The 22,487-nt window shown below is 45.0% G+C and overlaps 1 protein-coding gene across 3 annotated transcripts in view; it reads right to left on the bottom strand.

Moving 5' to 3' along the window:
- Window positions 1-12,142: 12,142 nt before the first annotated feature.
- Window positions 12,143-22,487, bottom strand: part of LDAH (lipid droplet associated hydrolase) — a 128,231-nt gene continuing 117,886 nt past the window's right edge. For all 3 annotated transcript variants that reach the window (XM_065631273.1, XM_065631272.1, XM_065631274.1), the window contains one exon: window positions 12,143-15,367. In XM_065631273.1, the coding sequence (XP_065487345.1) occupies window positions 15,176-15,367 (192 nt within the window). In that variant the 3' untranslated portion in view covers window positions 12,143-15,175. The remainder of the gene's footprint in view (window positions 15,368-22,487) is intronic.

Below are 22,487 nucleotides of genomic sequence, written 5' to 3'. Positions count from 1 at the left end.
CCCACGCTGGGATTCCTGGGGCTTAGCAGGGGCTGATGCGGTGCCGTGGGAGGCCGGGCTCCCTGCTCTGAGCTGCCTCCATCTCCGTGCCTTGCCTGCTCCCCCCTGGGCAGGGGGGGCACACAGCCTGGCAGAGCCCCCAGGGGATGCCTGCTCAGCCTCCGAGCTCTGCCGGATCCTTTGGTTTGCCCAAGCTGAGCAGACACCTTCTTTCCCAAAGGGTTTGGAAATTGTCTGGCCAAAATTGTCTCAGTGTGGGGGACAGCCTGGGGGTGGACTGAGCAGTGGCTGTGGCAGAGGGGCCAGGCCAGCACCACCCAGCAGCGGTGGGGCGGAGGGGAGGTGGGAATGCTCTTTGAGTTAAAGGAGTTTTTCTGGCTGCCTTCAAATCTCTACCCTGGGTTTGCCAGGGCACAAAAGAGGGGCAAGGTTGGAGGTGGACAACCCCTGGCTGTGGGGGGTTGAAATCATTTGGTTCAGGCCTGTTTGCAGTGGGGCAAGATTTGTGATTCTGCTGTTGAAGACAGGAAAGAAGGTCCCATAACTGGAGGCTAAAATGAGAGTCAGAAGTTCGTGCTCTCAGCAGAGATGGGAACGGCCCGGGAAGGTGTTGGCTGGGAATGGCTCCCTGTGCTCCGAAGCACTTGTCCTGTAGCCGATGTCCTGCAGGAGGTACTGGCTGGTGGGTCCCTTCCCTTTCCTGCACAAAACCCCATTTCCAAGGCACACTGGGCACCCGGCATCAGGCTCACGAGTCACACAGCTGTCCTCAGTGTGTCTGGAGAGAAGCAAAGGTCCCGAGTTCCCCAGGGAAGAGCCATTTTGCTCGGGTTCTTCTTTTTCCAAATAATCTCTATGAAAGCGCCAAGCTCTACCCTGCCTTCCTTTGGCACTCATTTCCCAGGGAGCTCCATCCCTTCCCATAGCGTCTGCCTCTCCCGTACCATTAAGAGAGCTCGGATCCACCGGGAACGGACATTTCCCACGCAAATGGCTGAATGCCACCTCCGAGACCGCTCCGTGAAGTGCTTTGACCCATGCTGAAAGGGCTGCAGATTTTAGTAACTCAGGAGCTGAGTAGAAATTATGCCTTTAAATCAGAGAAGCCTTGCATCCATGCCAAAACGTGTTTTGGATTCTGGAAAGTGTTTTTGCTGCACCTTGGTGGCTTTTGGTACTGAATTTTGGCTTCATGGCTGGGTTGGCTTAGACCAGAGATATATTTGCACAGATTTTGCTTTTGATGGTTTGTTTTTTACTGGCTGTCAAGGTGTTGGCATGTAAACGTCAGTGCTCATTAGTGCTGGTAGTTTACTTTTGGGGGGGATAAATCCTTGCTGGAAAACACGTTTTGTTTTTTTTTCTATATAGCCAGTTGTCCTCCATCGCAGGGATGTTCTGCTAGGGAGCGCTGAGCGAAGCCAGGGCAGAGAGGGGGTCACCTTAAGGAGCTCTACTGAGATCCAAAGTATTTCAAAGGTCAGGAAAGCCTCGGTAAGGGTCCAACAGTCCCCTTTCCCCAACAAAATGGTACATCAGCAGGGAGTAAAGCATGCATATCAATAACGGTGATATATCCACTGGGATAAACCCCCCCAGCCTCCCTCCATCCTTGGCCCACTGAGGTCTGCTCTGCATCCTCAAGCAGTGGCCAGTGGCAACTCAGGGGAGCAAGTGTGGTACCCGTAAGTCTCGTGTAGCCCCCTTGACACCCATGGAGCTCCTCTGGCTTTATATCTGCATATCTGAGAGGAAAATCTGTCTCTTTACCTCAGAGTGAATGTAAATGTGTATTAAGCGTGATGTACCCATAGCCAGGGGGACGTTCAGAGATGGAGGTTAGTGGAGTAGAGGAAGAATCAGGTCCATGCCGGTGGGTTTTCTCACTGTCAGCATTTGGGGGGGCTGAGGTGCAACTAGTTGGCAGGAGGGCTCCTGGCTTTCCTCTGCTGTTTGCCTTCAGCGCAGGTGGTTGGGGGAAGGAGGTTGGCACGAGCAGCGCTGGAGCTGCTTGCTCTGGAAACACCGCATCGTTTATAAAGTTACCCAGCTGTCAAAGTACCTAATTTTTCAGTTGCTGTTGGTTGCTTGGTAGGTTTTCTCACTGCTGAGACAATTTTTTTAATGTTCTCCTTTCTTTTACCCCTTCCCCTTCCTCCAGATTTTTGCAGTGGAGGTTCGTGAGCAGTTCAAATCCAGGCAAGACACATATAGCTCCTGGCAGCCCCCGCTGGCTGGTGGCTCTTGTGAGCCTCCTCTGAGCCGGTGGCCTGAGACCTGCTTCTGTGGGACGTGTCCAAGGGGGTGCTGATGCTCGTGACCCCCGATTTTTGTGGCTCTTGTTTAGCCACAGCTGCAGAGAACAGACAGATAGACAGACAGACATCACCCACCTCAGGTCTGGAGGTGGCTGATGGAGAGCAGGGTGATGGGTTGAGTCTCACGATGCTTTACCCTGACCCCAGTGCTGGGGTGCTGTGCGCTGCTGGGGCTCTGCCCTGAACCCCACGATGGCTCCACTGGCCCTGGGGAGAAAAGCTGCGGCTCGGTTGCTGCAGTTTTGTAGCCTGGATTGCTACGATATTGCTCTCTACAAACTATCTGACAGGAGGTTGTAGCACGGAGGGTGTTGGTCTCTTCTCCCAAGTAGCAAGTGATAGGATGAGAGGAAACGGCCTCAAGTTGCACCAGGGCAGGTTTAGATTGAATATTAGGAAAAATTTATTCAGAGAAAGGGTTGTCAGGCATTGGAACAGGCTGCCCAGGGCAGTAGTGGAGTCACCATCCCTGGAGGGGTTTAAAAGATGTGTAGATGAGGTTCTTAGGGACGTGGTTTAGTGCCAGTGTTAAGTTAATGGTTGGACTCGATGATCTTGAAGGTCTCTTCCAAGCAAAATGATTCTATGATTCTATGATAAACAAGGACGGGGAGGATGTGGGGGGAGCACAGAGGCTGCTGTTGGCAGCGGTGCCATCCGTGGTTTTGCTCACATGGGAACCAGTCGTGGCTGCAGATACCTCTCCCTAAACAGGTATATTTGGCTGGAGAGCAAACTTCAGCTCCTGGGCTGAGCCCAGCGGTGGTGTGGCCCTTTGCGTTCACACCCATGGTGACACCACCATGCCAGCCACTCTTTGAGGAGAGCATCTGTTCCTTTCCTGGGCAAACAATCTCTGGAAGACAACAGGAGGGTGAAGGATGGCGTTGGACCCTCTTTCTGCTTGCCCAAAGGGATAGGGGAGGGCAGCTCCTTGCCTGGGGCTGCTCCAGGGGGGCGTGTGTCAGCAGGGGAGCGGGGATGGGGCTCTTGGTGGGTAACGTGCTGCTCCACCCTGGCCAAGCGTATCGGCCGCAGCTTGTGGCGGTCACATCGCTCATTGCTCCAGGAGAAGTATTTCCAGAGCAAAAGCCACCGGTCCTCCCTGTACGAATCTCTGTGTGCTGGCTGCAAGGGCTGCACATCCATCCCCAGGCAGATACAGAGATTGCACCCAAGCAGTGGGATTAGCCTTGTGCAAATGGAGGTGCTGAGCACCCAGAGGGATGTGAAAGCCTTTGCCGGGCAGGGACATTCCCATGGCCGAGGTGCTGCAGCCCTGATGTGTTGGGGAGCAATGTAGGAAATGTCTGCAAAGGGCACGGACGAGTAAATCCTGCCTTTGGAGGCAGGTAAGCAAGGCATCGGCGGCAGGACGGCAGTAGCCCAGCCCAACACTTCAGCCCCACAGCTGGTCCTCTGCAGAGCATCACTCTCTAGCACCACAGAAATGGTCCAGGAAAAAAGTATTTCTGATCAGTCACCTCTCGCCCGAGCTGATTTTTGAGCACATATAAACATTATAAATAGGAGACTAGGGGTTGAACATGGACAAATGTGAATTCAGTAGACTCAGAGTGATTTTAATGGATAATTATAGTTTCTCATTCTGTGGTATTTATACAACCTTTCCAGTTAAAAAAAAAAAAAAAACCACCACAGTTTCCATGCAGATTATATTCTCCTGGAGGATTTCTTTGACCTTCAGCACCATTTTTATCTGCAGGATATAATTACAGTGAAGCTAGAAATATTAAGCATTTGAAAAGGACTATGTTTCTGCGCTTAGCTGGCTCCCTCCCCTCTTACATGGGAATGTAATTGTGCAGGAGAAGGGAACTCAGTGCTCCCGTTTTTGCATTTGACTTGGAAGCGCCTTGGCTGCGATTCGGGGAAGGACGCCTGGTCGGGACAGGACTGATGTGTGCGCCTTGCCTTGGGGCTCCTTGAGCTCTATAAAACTAAAGCCTGTGCTTAAGCCACTGCCTGCACTGTGTCCTGAAGCCCCCTGTCCCATGTAGTCCCATAGCAGGGACAGTCAGAAGCAAAATGGCTTTATGCCCCATTTAACTGCCTGATGACCAGGGGTGCTTCTGGCCTCAAAATAATTCCCAGGAAACGCATATTTTATCCTTGTATGGAATAATTGGGTTTTTAAAATTCTCTTAAAATAAGGGAATTGTATAAAAAGGTGATTGTCTAAAGACCCCTCCCCGCCTTTTTTTTTTACATCATACTTCACATCCAATGGTAAAAGGGGAATGAGTACCCTCTGGCAGGGAGAAGGGTGTTCATATGGAAAAGGGCTTGATTCAGGCTTGCAGCAGGTTCACCCTGGCATAGCTGTGTTGGTCCCAGCAGCCTTTACTTCTGGTCAGCACGGGCAGATGGAGCCGTGTCCTCTTTGTCGGTTTGCTGATGCTTGGCGTACCTGTAAGGAAAAGACTGGAAAGGCACCGGATCTGATTAGAAGAAAACCCCAAGGTGTGAGCCTTCTGCACAGGTCTGAGTGCCAGCAACTTCTGTGTCTATTTGCACCACATGGATTTTAACTCACATCTTGGTTATGCAGCTCTCACTATTGGAGGAAACTGGATAGGTCTGCAGTGATTTATTGGGTCACACTCCTGTTGTAAAACAAACGGCTCCTTTTCCTGTTGGCAGTTTTGAGCCCTTATTCCACAAACCTGAGAGTGTGTGTTTAAGGAGAGTCACTTGTGCTGGCCCGTATGTAGCAGCACACTGTCTCCATCATGGGGAAGAGATGAGAGAGGCTGGGGCATCGCTTAGGATGTCTTGGGGACGTGGGTCTCACGGGATTGCTGCTGGGAAAGTGGAGTGGAGCACCTTGGGGTGCTGGTGGGATGCCCTTGGCTTTGCTCTCCAGACTTAACAGGTGTTTTGCCATGAGCTTCAGCTTGACGTGCTTGTTTGCAATACCAGGGTCTGCAGTTATTCACCTCAAAAAACACAGGACATATGTTGATGTGATGGATATGTCATAAATACCAATCCACCAACCAGCTCATACTCACATTAGAGTCAACCTGATGGGAAATGCCATGGTTTGCCACCGGGTGTGTAGCAAGTCCAGAACTACGAGTGCCTTCTCTTTTGTCTGTGTTGGGGCAGCATAGCCACGTACTGGGAGAAAAAAACCTGCGTGGGGTGACAGCAATGGGAGTCTGAGTGTTGCACTGGGGCTGGTACCTGGAACAGGGCTGTGCTGCTGGATTTGAAAGATGGTCAGACCGAAAGGCTATCACACGGGCCTCGGCTGGGCAGTTCCACCAAATGGCTTGCTGTGTCCCCTGTCCTGGGTGAAACCCGAGCTGTGGTGTAAATTTTTGACTCTTCATGTCACCCTCTGGGGAGGTGAGTAGGCAGGAAAAACCCATGTGGGCAAAACTGAGCTCTGGTCTTTGAGAGCAGTGTGGTTCTTTTCGCTCACCATGACCAGCAGAAGGAGAGACCACTTGTGTCCCACTGGTGTCAGAGCAGCTCCCCCAGCATCAGGGATCCCTAGAGCTACGTGGGGTCCAAGTGGAGATGCTAGGTGGTGGGAGCAGAGTATGGCAATGTCCTCACCATCAGGACTGTGTCCTCCACAAAAAACATGTCAGGGCGAAGAGTGGGGAGTCTGTCCCATGGATGGGGTGTTGCTGATGGTCAGAAGCCTATGACTTTGCGTGGTGGAGGGACAATTTTTCTCCACCTACTGTCTTTGAATCCATGACTGGTAAAATAGTGACGTGTTCCACCAGGCTGGTCTCTGTAACACTTTGAATTTTGCTGTAAGCTGTTTTATGTCTTCCATGGCAAAACCAGATGCATTCGTGCTCTATATTCCTCATACAGAGTGTTGTGAGATACACAGAGGTGCAAAAATGTCTATGAAAATCAGTTCTGCTCTATCAGCAAGTGCTCTGGACCTTTGAAAAATGACCAAAATTTGGAACTCGCCCTAGTGCAACCCACTGACCAAGGTCCCCACCCTAAGTCTTGAAGGATGTTTTGCAGCATTGCACCTCAAAGCCTGTGTAGCCCATGTGGCTGATTTTTCCTTTTACTGGCACTGGTATTCGAGCAGCCCCCTGAATTCATCATTTGGGAGAGGAGCCTGGTGTACGTGGTGGTGGGCAGGAGCACAGCGGCAGGATGGCTGATGCACCGTGATTAACTTTTGGCTGAACAGACTAGAGTAGGAAGCGTTGGGCAGCAAAGGGTTTTCATGTGGATTGGTATTGAAAAATTCTAAACCAAAATTTGACCTGTTCCCAGAAATGGCCGGAAATGAAACCCAGCCATTTTTCAGCGTTTTTTCAGCAGGTTTTCCTCTTCATTTTTCTGTCGTCACCACTTATGAGTTCTTTTTGGACATTTTGTGAGCTCATTTTTCTACTTCGATACTTGTGCTCGTGCCTAGGGTTTTCAGGGTGGGGAGTGTGGAGGCTCGCTGTGGTGTTGGGAGGGCGAGGAAGGACAGGCAGAGCGTCAGCAGCACGAGGCTGGGGCGCAGTCGGTGCCCTCGACAGGGGACGGGACTGGCTGGGTTGAAGCCAGCGGGAGGAGAGGACCCACTCACGGTGGATCACACGCTCAAGAGTTTCCCTGATGGAAGGCGACAGTGTTTGGGTCTCCCCTCCACTTTACCACGGCGTCAGCCTGCACCGGTGCCACCCAGGTCTGCCAGCAGAGGAGTAATGAGACCGAGATGCTGGGTCAAGCCCGGCATCCCCGGGAGCTGCGGCGTTGGCTTTGGTCCTGGTCTTTGGGGAGATGGTAGTGTTCCCTGTGGTGTTTCATTCATTTTCTCCATCCTGCCTTGATGAAGGGAGAGGGAGTGGAGCAGGAGGGAAGAAACAAGAGCCAAAGTTCAGGGCTCCCTCACTCCCAAACTGGTCATCCCAGGTAGCTGCGTGCCAGCCAAAGGGCTCACAGGAGCTCAACCATCAGCAGCAGATAATGAAATATAATAACGTCCACAGGCTGAGAAAAGGGAGGGTCACATAGGGAGGGACTAGGCTTTAATTCTCGAAGAGGTGCCAAAGTTAAATGGTTGTGTAGGTGGTGATGAGTTGGAGATGGGGCACTTCGCAGGGGCAGCTTGTCCCCTCCTTGGCCAGGGACAGGGAAGTGATCACGTTGGTTACGTTCACCCCATGTGCTGGGAGTAATTAACCTTTTAAATAGTGCCAAAAAGGAAGAGTCTGAGTTTCTGAGGTGCTGAGCATCCAGCGTTCCCACGCGCTTCAGTCGAAGCCACGTTTGTGTGGTGCCTTTGCAAATCAAGCTCTTGCAACCTGAGGAATATTTAGGGGCTTTCCCCACCTGGAGTCACCGGCTCCATCTCGCACTGCGGCTTCTTTGCTGGAAAAGCTGGTGGAGATGCCGCTTGTGAGAACTGAACACGTGTCTGCAGGGGAAGGACCTGCTCCGCTCTCGGTGCTCCCGCTTTCCATGTGGGCAGGAGCAACGTCAGCCCTGCTTGTCGATCCCTTTTGCCAAATCACTACACATCCCATCACCGCCTGCTCGTTTTCTGAAGTCAACACTATCTGGAGCTCCTTTGACAAAATGAGCCTCTCTGCTGGTCAGTCGTGGGTTTATTTATATGTTCTTTTCTTTGATTAGAAAGGAAAATAGAAAAAAAAAAGAAAAAGGACTTGCATTTCCAATAGCCGTATCTCTAGTAGTTATGATTTTTGAAGCAATACTTGTATCCCTGTGTGTGCCTCTAAACTATCCATGTATTTGTTCAGCTTTTTCAGGTCTGAGTGTGTGAAATATCTCTAAAGAAGATAGCTCTGTAAGTGATGGTGTAAATGCATTGTTTGTATGTATTCTAAAGTTTAAATAGATTGTACATATGGGATTGTAAATGAACTGTAAACAGCAATCTATATTTTCTTGAATATATTATATAGCAGTATATATTTGTTAAATAAGTATTCTTGTATGCTCTTCAATAACCTTTTTAATATTTTGTACAGATAAGTTTATTAAATATTTTATTGATAAATAGATCTCTGCAATATTTTTTTCTTTTGAAGACTTGTGCCATTGTCCAGAAACCAGATCGCTCGTTTCACAGCAACCTTCATAAGTCACCTTTAATTCCTGGGCTACCTAAGATGTTAAAACCAAAAATGAAAAAATACCTGGAAAAATGTAGTAGAGAGTTATTTTCCCCCAAATCAGGTCTGGTAGTTTAATTCCTGTTAGGTACCACTGGTATATGTGATACATCACCTAGTATTCGAAAGATTAGACTATTACTACTGCAGCAAAATTTTTGCCAAAGATTGTTTTTAATTGAATATTGATTTTTATTTTATTTTAATATTTATATTTATTTTACATTCATCCCTCTTTCGGCATTTTGTTTTTTTAATAGCTAAATAAAGCACTCTGGGACATGAAACTCTTTTGCATTCGTAGTAAGTGAACTTTTAAAGTTATGGGCCATCCAGAAAGCAGAGAATCTGTAAGATCAGCTTAATCATTCGGGCGGCAGGGGGCTGTCAAATAGCTGTATGACGTTTTCTCATCTGCTTTCACTAGGACATTATAGTGCCAGAACCAGAGGTTTCAGGGAGGGTGAGTTGCTTTAGCATGTGTTGCTGCAATAGACATCACCAATATGCCTTGGAGACAGCAAGTGAAGGTAATAGGGTTCAGTCTGCCTCTGCTACATCCCTGCTGCATACAAGACTGTGAACGTGGAGATGCAGAGTAGGGCACATTTGGAAACACAGAAGAAATCTTCAAGACATCAGGTGTTTCAGTCACAGCAGAGTAGCCTCAGATTTCAAGACCCAGGAGAAACACATGGAGAACGGACGAGGGGTTTGCCTGAAGGACTTAAAAATTAATTCTTACAATACTGGTATTCTCTAGGCTGTCCCTTCATCTTAAGCACATCCTCAAACACATGGCTCAGGTGGAGTGACGCACAGTGATTTCTACTCCCAGGGGTACATGGAGTGATGTATCAAGCCACATTTTGGGCAGTATCCTGCATCCGCACGTGCTCATTTACAGTCTCGTTAGGTGAGGGGGTCTTTTGGCACAAGTTCCCCGGCTAGGCAGGCAGACAGGACGGCGTTTGCCCCCGTGTCCCCTGCCCACTCTATATGCAGTTTTACAGGGAAGTATTGTCTTAAGCAGTTATTTTCAATAGAACATTGAATGGCGAGAGCAAATGGTTATTCACAGGAATCCCGTCATGTCTGCACTGAAATCAGTGGTGGGTTTGCTTTCAGCAGAGACAGGTTTTTAGTCTATAGTACTAACGTAGCACTTCGCACTACACCGTGTGATTTACAACATAAACAAGTTAATCCTTATATACATTCTGAAAGCCAAGCATTGTCACGGGCAGTTTATACTTGGGAGAAGTCGGAGGCACCACAAGGCCAGGTGAGATGCCACAGTCACACACAAAGGAAGAAAATGCAGAGCACTGCTAAAACAAGACACAGTCTTACTTGGGCACCTAGTGACTTAACCCTAAAGCAAATGCCAAGTCCCTTATGTAGTAAAAAAAGAGTTGGTGCCTTGCAGGAGCTCCCGAGAAAGATCTGGTCCACCTACATTTAGATATTAAGTTAGACCAGATAGAGAATTTAGACATCTGTTTTGGGAACCTGCTTTACGAACTGGGGGCAAGTTAGGTGAGCCAGATCTATTTTGCTTGGAGCACCAGTTTTCCTCATAGCACCAAATCCGAAGTCCAACAAAGTTAATTTCAATGTGTACGTTCAGTAGGTTTTGGACCGGTCTCTAGCATCTGCTTGAGACTTATCTGAAGCCTCTCACGTTCTATCCCATGTGGTTTTCTGGAATGCAGACCAATTCAGAAGATGCTTGGGGAGATCACTGGGACATGTGTTTGCTGTTGGGAAAAACTGCAGTCCCCAAGGGTTCTAGTATGAGAATTTTATCTTATTTTCAGTAACTGATAGTAGGCGGGCATGTTTTCATTACTATGACAGCTTAAGTCCTCATTATCACAAAGTGCTAATTCCACAGGAATCTTGCTATGTTGGACTGCTGTATCTTGGTGCAAATTAGTAAGAATACGAGGATAAAAGGAAAACGCCTGTCTCGCAGGTAATTCTTTTGTACTGAGGCTCTTTGTTCATGTCATGTCACCTCTGTTGTCCTAGTTTCAATCAATCCATCACTTGGGTCTCCCTAAGCCTGTGTGCAATCCTGTTGGCTCCATTGAGGCTGTATGGGGGCTGCAATTGCAGTTATACACTCCAGTTCACTCTGGATGCTTAAAATCCTTGGGCTTTTTTGTGGGTAAAAACAGAGGTTCCTTCCTAATAAACACATGACTTGCAGTGCCTCCTGCATGATGACAGCAGATGATGTTAACGCTTCAAAATCTTTATATTCTGTAAATGGTATTTCTGTCTCTATCAAGTTAGATTGGAACAGCAGGATCCTTATCAAATTTTAAGGGTGCCTGTTAGGGAAAAGGATTAGCTGAGTCCTGACACTGGGAAAGCCTTTTTTTTCTTTCCCCAATTCCAAGCCATCATATACGAGGATTTCTCTTAATATATGAAGCACAGTGTATTTTAGAGCTTGGGGGCTCTAAGGTGACTTTATTGAAGATGTTCATAAACAGGGAAAATGGGGGGCACCCTCCACTGCCTCTTTCTTTGTGAATTGCTTCAAATAGCAAGGCAAAAATAAAATCCTTCAAGCATCTGACTGGCAAACACTGCAATCGGATACAGAGTGAGTCGGAAGTTTCAAACAATGTTCTCATTTTATTAGCTACCGCAAACTACCTTCCGCAACACAACTACTTTCCTGCAGTAAGTGGAATGGGAAAACCCAGCATTTACCATCAGCTTAAGCATTTAAACAAAGTCTCTAATTAAATCTCTCCTGCCTGGCCCATCTGAGCGTGCGTGTTAGCCCGTTTCGTAACTTCTGCACGATGCTACCAAGAGCAATGATCGCTTCTGGCAGCGCTATCTGCCGCTTGTACTCAAACCCCACCAGCTGTTCTAGAAATATACGCTGGTTTAATAGTTCCTGGTCACTCAGAAATGCTCTTTGGATTCTTGCAAATGCGCCAGGAAAGGGAACATTTGCCTGCAAGTGAAGAGCCTCAGAAACTCATTGTAGTTGGGAGTCTGAGTGTGACCCGTGACACAGAGTAGAACAAGTCTCTTGGGTCTCGTAAGTTTATCCAAACCCAGTAATAGTTTCAGCAACTTTATTAATGATAACATTGAACATCTTGTTTAAAGTCTCTGCTGGCAATTAGCTAGACCAAAGAAAGGGGAGTGGATGCACATATAAACCCATTTTCTGTAAAATAAATACGTAAATGACCTCAGCGGCAGAGAAGAGATTATCTGCTGTGGCTCATGTATGCAATCTGTCTCCTGTGAGTCAAGAAATTGGTATTTAACTTGGAGTCCAACCCCAAATTCTTCATCATAAACACTGAGCAAGCACTCATCAGGCTTCCTGAAGGGACAAACCTCACTAATCCACACAGTCTATGGCTCATTCAAAGCAGCAAACACAGAGCTGGAGGAAGCAAAAGGAATAATTGATTATTTTGGAGTGGTTCTGGATAAAAATGCTTAAGAGAGTCAGGTGCCTACCACCCTCTGATTTTCTCTGCGCTTAGCAGATGTCTACATCGCATATGAAATTTGGGGTTTGGCAAGTGTTTTTGTAAATTTTGCGTGCAAGAAGTAACGAAGAAGGTGAACTAAGACTAAAGAAGTTATCAAAATAAAGAATTGGGTTGCGTTTTACAATAAATGTCTTTATTTTCATTACTGGAGTTGTGTACATTTTCATAAAAGGCATCGATCTAGCAAAACACTTGAACGTGAATCAAAGTTCTTGAAGCTAGCAGGATTACTCGTGTGGTGAGAACTAAGCACAAATGTGAATGACAGAGATTAGGTGCTACTGCATACAGTCAATTCATTTGTGATAGGTTTTCCAGGAATTCTAAAATAGTCTAAAACAGGCAAGACCACACTGTGTTTTCATGGTAAGTTGGCACATTTGGACCATAAGCACTTTTGACACTCTTTGCCTGGCGTCATGGTGAACACCACGGGCTTCAGAGGAGCTGGATTCTCGTTGAGTGAGATCTGCTCCTCTTACGAAATACATCTGTGAAAAATAGACCCGTGGTTTTTTGCAATGAGTAGAATAGCAAATTTTCAGATTGTAGCCTTACGGTAACAGCTTCTAGGAGGAAGGTAGCAATTGAATCACTATGGTTTTGATAATCTTAGAGAAAATTCTTTTAAGAAAATCGTAAGGCATTATTCTGCAGTAGATCTGGTCATCATTGACCAGACCTAATCTCAGTTTAGGTCTCAATGCAGTCAGTAGGATTGATTATAACGGATTAACATTTGTATAAAAGGAATACACAAGTCAAGTACAAGTATTGCTAAATTAATTCCTCATACAAAGTATATTAATAATGTACTGTAAACAACTGCTTCTCGTAAGTGCTTCAGTTTCCAGGCTTTAATAGTTGCTTGTCATCTTTGGTTAATGCAAGATTTTTTCTGTCCTCAGGAGATCCACTACAACAGCGGAGCTTTCACAAACTGAGTCCTTGCTTGATTACCTGATTCCATGTACTTTGAAGAACAAATGTTTCGTTCAACCAGGTCAACGTGTAAACCAAAACAACCAAGTGAACTGTATTTTTGATGTTGCTAACATACAAACATGTGCATATGTATATATATATGTGTGTATGTATATGTATCTCCACATATGTGAACACCCCTCCTCCCACTCTGTCACAGGGAGCACCTTGGCCAACAGATGCATTTAGCATCTGCCCTAAGGCCATCCGAAAGGAATGCCAACATCTGGGGGCTATTTAAACACGCACAGAACACACAACTATGGATTTCCAGTGTGAGCACAAGAATTGTTTTGATCATGACTGAATATGGCCCTCCAGAGAGAAGGAAAGTCCCACGACTCTCTGATAAACAGAGTCAGTTGCGCAGTGTCAGTCCCTTCACGCTGGATGCATCTGGCTCTTCCCCACGCTGCTGCAACTGTGGTCTCAACGCTCCTGCCTCAAGGTTCAGTATCTGCTTCATTATGTGGCAGTGTAATCTGAAAATCCACTGGCTAGTCTCAAAAACTAAACCAGTTTCTGATGCGAAGAAGGTCACTTAAATCCACTGTCTGGATAGAGGTTTGCAGACTAGTCCAAAATATCCAGAAATTTAATTCTATTACAAATTGGTCTAAATATCAGTGAAAGATTTAAGGGAGATTTAGAGAAAAGTGGAAGGTGTGTAGATAATCGTGTAGGAAAAGGAATTAATTGGTCTTTCTGCATCTCAGAGAACATTCTCCAGTGCCATTCTCCCTAGTACCAAGTTAAAACTGTTAATAAATCATATAAGTTAGATACCCAATGCATCATCTAAAATCATCTGTTTGTAAGGGGCAGGACTTCTCCTGACGATATTCTGCAGTGTTTTATTTATTTAGAAATGTCTCTATGAACTCCATAGGGAGACTACTTCACAGGTTCATGGCTAGAAAGCTTTTCCTGATTACACTTGGCTCTGTTCCCCTTCATTATTTTCATTTCTAGCTATCGTTTGTAATGTCTTCTGTTAACACAACTGGCAGGATTTTTTTTTTTTCTATTTCTTTGTTATCTATAAAGGAGAGGGATGAACAAATGGGAGGAACAGTGTACTTGTCAGTAATGTGCTTTAGCAAGGATCTGGTTCTCTACAGTAACATTTCATGCCATTTCATGGCTGCAGCCATGGCGGAGTAATAGCCATTTTCTCACGGTGGGCTTAGCTAATTTGTGGCTTGGCATAAAATTTCATACTTCAGTCTTTGGAGCAAAGAACTGAAATTTAGGCATGCATCAAAACTGGTTTAATTCTTTAAAGTCGCTGAGCAAGTACTGTTCCCATGGACTTCATTAGGACAGTTAGGCCACCTATAAGTAGTTACATATGGATTCTGCCATCCATTTTAACCTTTTAATACCGGCACTTTTCACTAGTGTCTTTTACCTTCTCTACAGTCAATCAAAAAATGAAATACTTGGCCATGCTCCAGACAAGAGCTCCACGGGTATTCCCTCACCAAGCAGCCACAGTTACCTTACGGTATTTTTAATACCCTGTGGAGTCCTGGCAGCACCTTAAACCCCTTCTGAGATTTGGAGAAACTGCACACCTGCTCTGCACATCTCCCTTGCACCCATCCAGAACTCAGCCTGACCTCTGATTGACCACTAGCCCCATCTGACCTGGAGGAGACACCATTAGGCTTGTCCTGGGGCCTTGGGTTGTTCTGGCTGTCATGCACCAGGGTTACATGGAAGATGAGACATGTGGAGAGGGCCAGGTCTTCCACAGCACACCAGGATCCATCCACAGGGGGATTTTTATCTATAGGGATATATAGGTATTTCTTTCTACAGCAGGCCAGCTGGGCTGCCCCAAATCCACCCCTGACAGTTCTCCAGCAGGTGAGTGAGGTCGTAGTAACTCACGTCCGCTTGTAGCCAGTGAATCTAGTACCAGTGTTGTCTAGAGTGCTGGCAGGCAATTAATATTCCACCCTTTGCCAAGTCCAGAAATGTCCTGAAGACATAGGTTGAAGGTACATCGCCACTGAATCAATAAAACTATACTTTGGACCAGCCAGTCTCTCTTTAACTTTCTTTAAAACATCTCAATAGAAAACAAGCCTTAATCTATAATAAACAGAAAAAAAAATAGGACAGACTCTCTCACAAAAAATTACACGTTCACAAAATAATTACATCGTTTTCTCGTTAATCACTAAATCCACGTTTATAATTTGGTCAGATCATCCCGTAACCAGTCTGTAATCATGGCAGCCATCTCCTTGCTGGCATCCAGCACGAAGGCATGGCGGAGCCCCTTCTCACAAAGCCGAATGTCCCCGTCCGGAAAATCCATTTTGATCTCATCGTAGTAGTGCTGTGGACACCATTTGTCTCCAGTTCCATAGTAAAAAATCAGCTAGAAATCAAAGCATATCAAATCATTAATTCGAAAAGTTACTGATGAAGCAAACAGTATTCAAAGAACACTGAATTATTTGGAAATAAGCGGTGCTTCATGACCCAAAATATGCTGCAAGGAATAGCAAATCGGTAGTTCTTGGTTGTTTCCATGTCTGCAGCTTTGATGAAGCCAGTTAAATGCTCTGTGACTCAGATTCCTCATCGGTAAAACTGTGGAACACAATCCAGGCTTAACTCTGAAAACAGAGATCTCCTCATGAAAGCCTGGCTGTCTTAAGAAATTTGTTATTATGGATCAAATCATTTAGTTGTCCATGGAATCCACCTCTACCAGGCAAGCTGCTGTGTTTTCCCTAGCTATTAGCTGTTTTCTATGTTAGCTTTCTACCTATTTAATCAAACAGCAAAATTACCAGTAAACTTGATGCTATGTCCCAGCTGAAGGTGCTAACCTTTATGGCTTTTTTCTGGATATAAACTAAGAGAAAGTAGGAGGCTACTCCACCATCTGTGAGTAGCTCAGTGTGGCATCTGTTAAGTGTGATCTCAAACCACCTGCCTGCTTGGGGCCTTAGGTGGAGCAGTACCTATTTTTCTTAACCTCGGTGTTAGATGTAAAATAGAGGTGATTCACTCAGCCATGTTAGAATAACAGCAATGACGGTCATTCTCAGAAGCAAAACTTTTTTGTGTGGAGAATTTTATAATCATAGAATCTCAGAATCTCAGAATCATAGAATAGTTTGGGTTGGAAGGGACCTTCAAAGCTCATCCAGTGCCACCCCTGCCATGAGCAGGGACATCTTCACCCAGATCAGGTTGCTCAGAGCCCCATCCAGCCTGGCCTGGGATGTCTCCAGGGATGGGGCATCCACCACCTCTCTGGGCAACCTGGGCCAGCGTTTCACCACCCTCAGTGTAAAAAATTTCTTCCTCATGTCTAAACTGAATCTCCCTTCTTTAAAACTATCACCTCTTGTCCTATCGCAATAGGCCCTGCTAAAAAGTCTGTCCCCATCTTTCTTACAGGTCTCTTTTAAGCACTGAAAGGCCACAATAAGGTCTCCCCAGAGCCTTCTCTTCTCCAGGCTGAACAACCCCAACTTTCTACCTTATTTTTATTAAGTGCTGCCCACGTAGAGCATAGACACCTCCCAGAGATCTATAAGCAATTTTCTTTTGGGTTGTAATGTGGAATTAAAATTCTACCACAGTCCATTTTGTTTTGATCTTGACCAAGTAACCTTGTTTAATGACACACATGAAGCAGGTGCTACAGGGCCCACCTAAACACAAAACTGATAAATTCCAGGCAAATATCATATTCAATGAAATGTCTTTTCTCTCTGTTAGAAACACTCAATATCACTCTTTCCCAAATCATCATTTCACTTCATTTTCATCTCAGCTTTGCATGCTATACCTATGCTTTTCGATTTTTATAAAGTATTTGAAGGGACGGTGGTTGTCTTGGAGATTAAAAACCTATAGATTTAAAACTATACAGAAAAAAGATTAATGACGAGGACTCTTTATACTATAATGTTCAAATGCAGGTATGAGAAGGATGCTGATTGCTCAACGTATCACACACACAGCCTGGCCCAATTCCATCACTCTAATTTGTTTCATATTTCATTTCTGTACTTCAGTGAATAATTGAGCAATGCTAACATAAATTAGGGGACAAGAAGTTTTCCTTTCATCACAAAAATCTTCAATTCCATCTTTTTTTTTTAGCCATGAGGAATATAAATAAATGCACCCACTGGGGCAGAGGTGGGCTAAGAGCCCAGATCGCATTTCACAAAATGTTACAAGTTTTTGCCTAACTCGCTTTTCTCTTGTTGAAGCGTACCCAAATCTTGGACATTACTGATTATTGGCTATATGCAAAATACAATATCTCAGTTGCTCAGACGCCACCCCAAGTTACACTCTACATATATGCAAAACATAGAACATAAACCATCCCATGTTAACAAACATTATTGGTTTCCTTTGTCAGTCACTAATTGCTGGAAACAAGGTATGCTGTTTGCTTACTTTAGCAGAAAATTTCATAGAATCACAGAATCGTTTAGGTTGGAAGAGATCTTTGAGATCATCAAGTCCAACTGTTAATAACCTAACACTACCAAGTCCACCTCTAAACCACGTCCCAAAGTGCCACATCTATATGTCTTTTAAACACCTCCAGGGATGGTGACTCCACCACTGCCCTGGGCAGCCTGTTCCAATGCCTGACAACCCTTTCCATGAAGAATTTTTTCCTAATATCCAATCTGAACCTCCTCTGGTGCAACTTGGGGCCATTTCCTCTCATCCTGTCACTTGTTACTCGGGAGAAGAGACCAACCCCCTCCATGCTCCAACCTCCTTTCAGGCAGTTGCAGACAGCGATCAGGTCTCCCCTCAGCCTCCTGTTCTCCAGGCTGAACAGCCCCAGCTCCCTCAGCTGCTCCTCATCACACTTGTGCTCCAGGCCCCTCACCACGTCATTGCCCTTCTCTGAACTCTCTCCAGCACTTCAATGTCTTTTCTGTAGTGAGGGGCCCAAAACTGAACACAGGATTTGAGGTGGGGCCTCAACCAGCGCTGAGTACAGGGGCACGGTCGCTGTGCTGGTCCTGCTGGCTGCACTATTGCTGACACAAGCCAGGATGCTGTTGGCCTTCTTGGCCACCTGGACAAAGATCTTTTGATCTTGTCTTCGATTCATAAATCACGGGATGTCACACTAGCAAAAATTTTTAACAAAGGCCAATGTAAAATGGCCAGCTGCATTCAGGCCTTTTGAAAGCCAAATATCTGACTGAATACTGTTTAACCCTGGGCTCTGTTACCAAGAGATACAAAAATAAAGATTATGAAACTGAGAAAAAAAGAAATGGAGCAACTCCAGTCTAATGGAGTAGTCCTCGAAATTATTAGATATTTTGATAGGCTAATCATAGAGTCTCATCATATGATCATCTAGAAAAAGATGAAAAGCCATTTACACTTATAAAGGTGGATAAAATACTTGGCTTAGTCTGCATGAACGGCAAAATGGGCTGTTCTCCAGGTGGGTTGTAAACTCGAGAACTCACAGATTTGGAAATGCCTAAACAAAAGATTTATGTGCATTCTTAGCCTGCATCTGGTATATTTGCATTATAGTTTAATCTTTCATTGCACAATCCAAAGGATCCTTGACTCATTCAATCCACTGACAGGGTGACGTTTAGCTGACGAGCTGCTATTTGATAGTATTTTTTGCTTTAAATTCTGTGTGTGGTCTGAGGATTTATTTACGACATATTTCATGTTTTAAAGACGGAATCTATTTTCTTATGTGCGTTCCTCTGGAACACACCACTGCAGGATTTGCATCCTCACATTTATTAATTTAGTTTTGCAATACCTTAGTGGTAATTTTTAAATCAATTTTGCAGATGGGGAGCACAGAAGTTAATGTCAAACTGCATACATTGATTTCTAAGTATGTAGTGTAGTCTAAAACACCTAGAGCTGGTTTTCCAGTGTGCAGAGCATTACACAGTATTGAGTATGTTAAAAGGACTCTTGGACTTCATTTGTGAGTGCTCTGAAACCCTGTCTATCTCTCCGTAAAACAGTGTTCAAGGTCTTAAATGAGACAGGTACGAACTGTGACCATCTATGAAAAATATTAATGACTTCACCACCAGCCCATTCTTGGATGTGAAGTTTAGGTGCACTTACCACGAAGCTATCCATTTTTACTTAATACAGTTCCCTGTTTCTTTCAACAGGTGTCTTACTGCTTCTGCCACAAAAGAGGTAGTTCTGCATCCTGCTGTCTCCTTCATTACACAGGTCTTTTGGTTAATGAAATGGGAAGAAGGAAAAGTGACGTTTTAATGAAAGACCAACTCTTAATGCCTCGTAAGAGGCATCTGAATTAAGATTAGTGCTCCCTAACTTTGAAAGGCTTGGTAATGCAATATCAACTGGTTATAGCAGAGCTTGTGCATACACTCTGCTGGACTTCTTGAACCAAAACCCGGGTATTTTACATGTGGCACCTACATGTATCGGCAACAGTATTGGCACCTCTAGTTCTGCTGCTTTATGCCTCTGTCCCTTAAGGTAACATGGGACACCTTCCTGCTGGGTGTCACACTGGAGGTGTCCAGCACAGAAATTAGTTATTTGGTCTGGATCTATTGTGTGTTTTGGAAGCAAATATCGTGTTTGTCCAGATTTGCCATGCTTTGGTTCACTTTGTGGAGCAGCCTTGGAGCGTATGAACTCTTTTCAACTGAAACTAAGGCAAAGATGCTCTTCAGGATCACACTTAGTGAGCTCCAGTCACTAATGGACATTCAGTCCATGGGACCACACAGCTGTTGGCTCAAGTAATAACCCTCTAGAGATGCCTACGTTGGGAACATCAGGTCCTCACCACTCGCTATTTATCTCTACAAATTCTCTTCTGTTGTGTTGCTCCTGTTTTGAAGGCAAATATAGCCAAAGGCTGAGAACAGAAATAAGATTTTGGAAATTTAGATTCCATTCCAAGCAGAAAAGGGCAGAATATTTACCAACTACTGGCCTTGCTGTCCAGTTGTTTGTCTAGTCTTTTGAGGTATGACTTCTTCTGTCTTGTCCCTTCGTGGTCTCAGGACTGTTCTACCTGGCTTTGGCTCATTGTTTCAGCTCTGTTCACCTTACCTAGTGTCCTGGTCTAACTCCAGCTGGCAACTAAGCGTCACACAGCTGCTGGCTCACTCCTCCCCCGGATGGTGGGATGGGGAGGGGAATTGAAAAAAAAAGGAAAACTTATGGGTTGAGGTAAAGACAGTTCAACAGGACAGCAAAGGAAGAGAAAATAACAACAACAATAATAGAATATACAGAATGAGTGATGCTCAACACAGTTGCTCATCACTTGCTAATGATGCCCAGTCCACCCCTGAGCAGCAATCTCCTACTTTTTTCCTACTTTATATACTGAGCGTGATACCATATGGTATGGAATATCCCCCTGGTCAGCTTGCATCAGCTGTCCTGGCTGTGCCCCCTCCCAGCTTCTTGTGCATCTCCAGCCTTCTCCCTGAAAAGTCCTTCACTCTTATGAACGCTGCTTGGCAACAACCAAAACATCAGTGTATTATCGACATTTTTCTCTAAATCCAAAATACAAGCAGTATACCAGCTACCAAGAAGAAAATGAACTCCATCGCAGCCAAACACAGGACATTTAGTCATTTCCAATTTCCTTCTGCTTCTTATTCTAGTCCTAAATTCTTGCCTTGCCAAACTCCACATTTTAGTCTTCTGGTTTCTCCGTTTCATTCTGAGTCTCAACTCCAACCCTAGTTGCCTTTTCCCCCAGCAATTCTCCACATTTTTAGCAGTCTAGAACCTCTATTCCCAGCCCTACTCCTCAAATATCTCTCAAACTATCAGTTATTCCTAGTGTTAGGGTTGGGTTCAGTCCAGCAAAAAACCACATCTAAATACAGGTAACTGTATTGTGGTGTTTACATGGGTACCAGGCATCCAAATTCCCACCACACAGTCATGAAAGATATGCTCAATAAAGCCATTGGTGCTTAGAAAGCTATTTGGCTGAAACAGCAAGTGTCTTCTGCAAGGTGGGTGAAGCTGCACTTTAGGGTCAACTCAAGTGCCTAAGAGTAGGTACCTACTGCCATTTGAGATGCTCTAAATATCTAAGGCATCTGCACAAGACTGGCCGGTATGACCGACAACTTTCTGGAAAAACAGCTGGAGGCCAGATGGGGATATTCCACAGTGCCGAAAACTAAACCACATGTCCCTGTTTAAGGGCCAAATTCCACCTTGACTTCTTCAATAGATTTCTACTGACTTTAATGGGGTCATCTGCACCTTAATGCCTACTGCACCTGTAGATTCCTACAAGTGAACACATAAAGCATGATTCAGGTGTCCATACATAAATATCTAGTAGTGTGTTAGGTTAATGGTTGCACTGGGTGATCTTAAGGGTCTTCTCCAGCCTACATGACTCTGAAATCTCACACAACTTAAGATCAATATGGTAGCATAGTCTGTTTGGTCTCCACTGCTGATACAGGCAGCTCGTGTGTCTCATGTGCCAGTCTTGCTCGGGCAGCTCAAATCTACCACCTCGTACAGCACCAGAAGCCTACCTTTGGCCAAAGAAACTGAGCCTTTGTATCTTCCTGCCCCCTCTTCCTCCTCCCTGTTTACCCCTCACTCACCAGTTCCCTCTACACCAGCTTAGCACATATCCCCTCTGCACTGGAATGAATAGATTCCTGCTCCAAGACAAGAATTTTTACCATGAGAAAATGATGCATTTTCCCCTGAGCCTTATTTGTAGACATTGTAGAACCTTTCGGACTGAAATAAAAAATAAACAGTCAAGGCAGGATAGACACTCATGTCATATATGCAGTTAAAGTTTGGGTACATTCTAACCAACTAACGAAGAACAGTTTGATAACAGGAAGACTTCAGGAACTTTATTTGATGCTGCAGTTATTTTGTCTGCTTATTTGGAGTGCAGATGTTGGTGTGTGCCTTCTGTGTGTCTGTGCGTGTATGCCTGCAAATCTAAAACTTTACATGTTTCTTAATTAGAAACTGCCAATATAATTCAGAATTGTTTTCAAAATGCTTCCCTATTAATAGATTATGCAATAAAATCTAAAAGCAGGATTGCAATTAAGGTGTAAACTTCCAGTGATCCAGATGGTGGTACAGGGTCTATGAAACCTGGCAGATACTTGACTGTCGTTTGTGGCATTGAGGGCCTCGGTTTGAATGACAAAACATCTGTGCTCTTTGCCTATGGCACACACAGCCACATAATATATAGATGTTAGGATGCTACCTATTTTTCTAATATATCAACACAGATTCATTTTAGACATATTTAAACAAAAGTTTCCAGAGTCCAAATGTTCTCGTCTTCATTTTAACATCACGCAGGCAGGCATAATTAACAAACCATGTGTAACCAGAGGCACATGGGATCTTCATTAATGGTAGGAAGCACTATATGGTTTGCATGGATCTGTACAGTACCTATTTTCCTGTGGACTGTGCATGGCTGTAAAGACATCCTGAGTCAGCAC

This window comes from Caloenas nicobarica, chromosome 3 (genome assembly GCF_036013445.1).
Source record: "Caloenas nicobarica isolate bCalNic1 chromosome 3, bCalNic1.hap1, whole genome shotgun sequence".
NCBI classification, from domain to species: Eukaryota; Metazoa; Chordata; class Aves; order Columbiformes; family Columbidae; genus Caloenas; species Caloenas nicobarica.
Note: the sequence above shows the minus strand (reverse complement) of the source record. Positions and strands in the feature narration are given on the sequence as shown.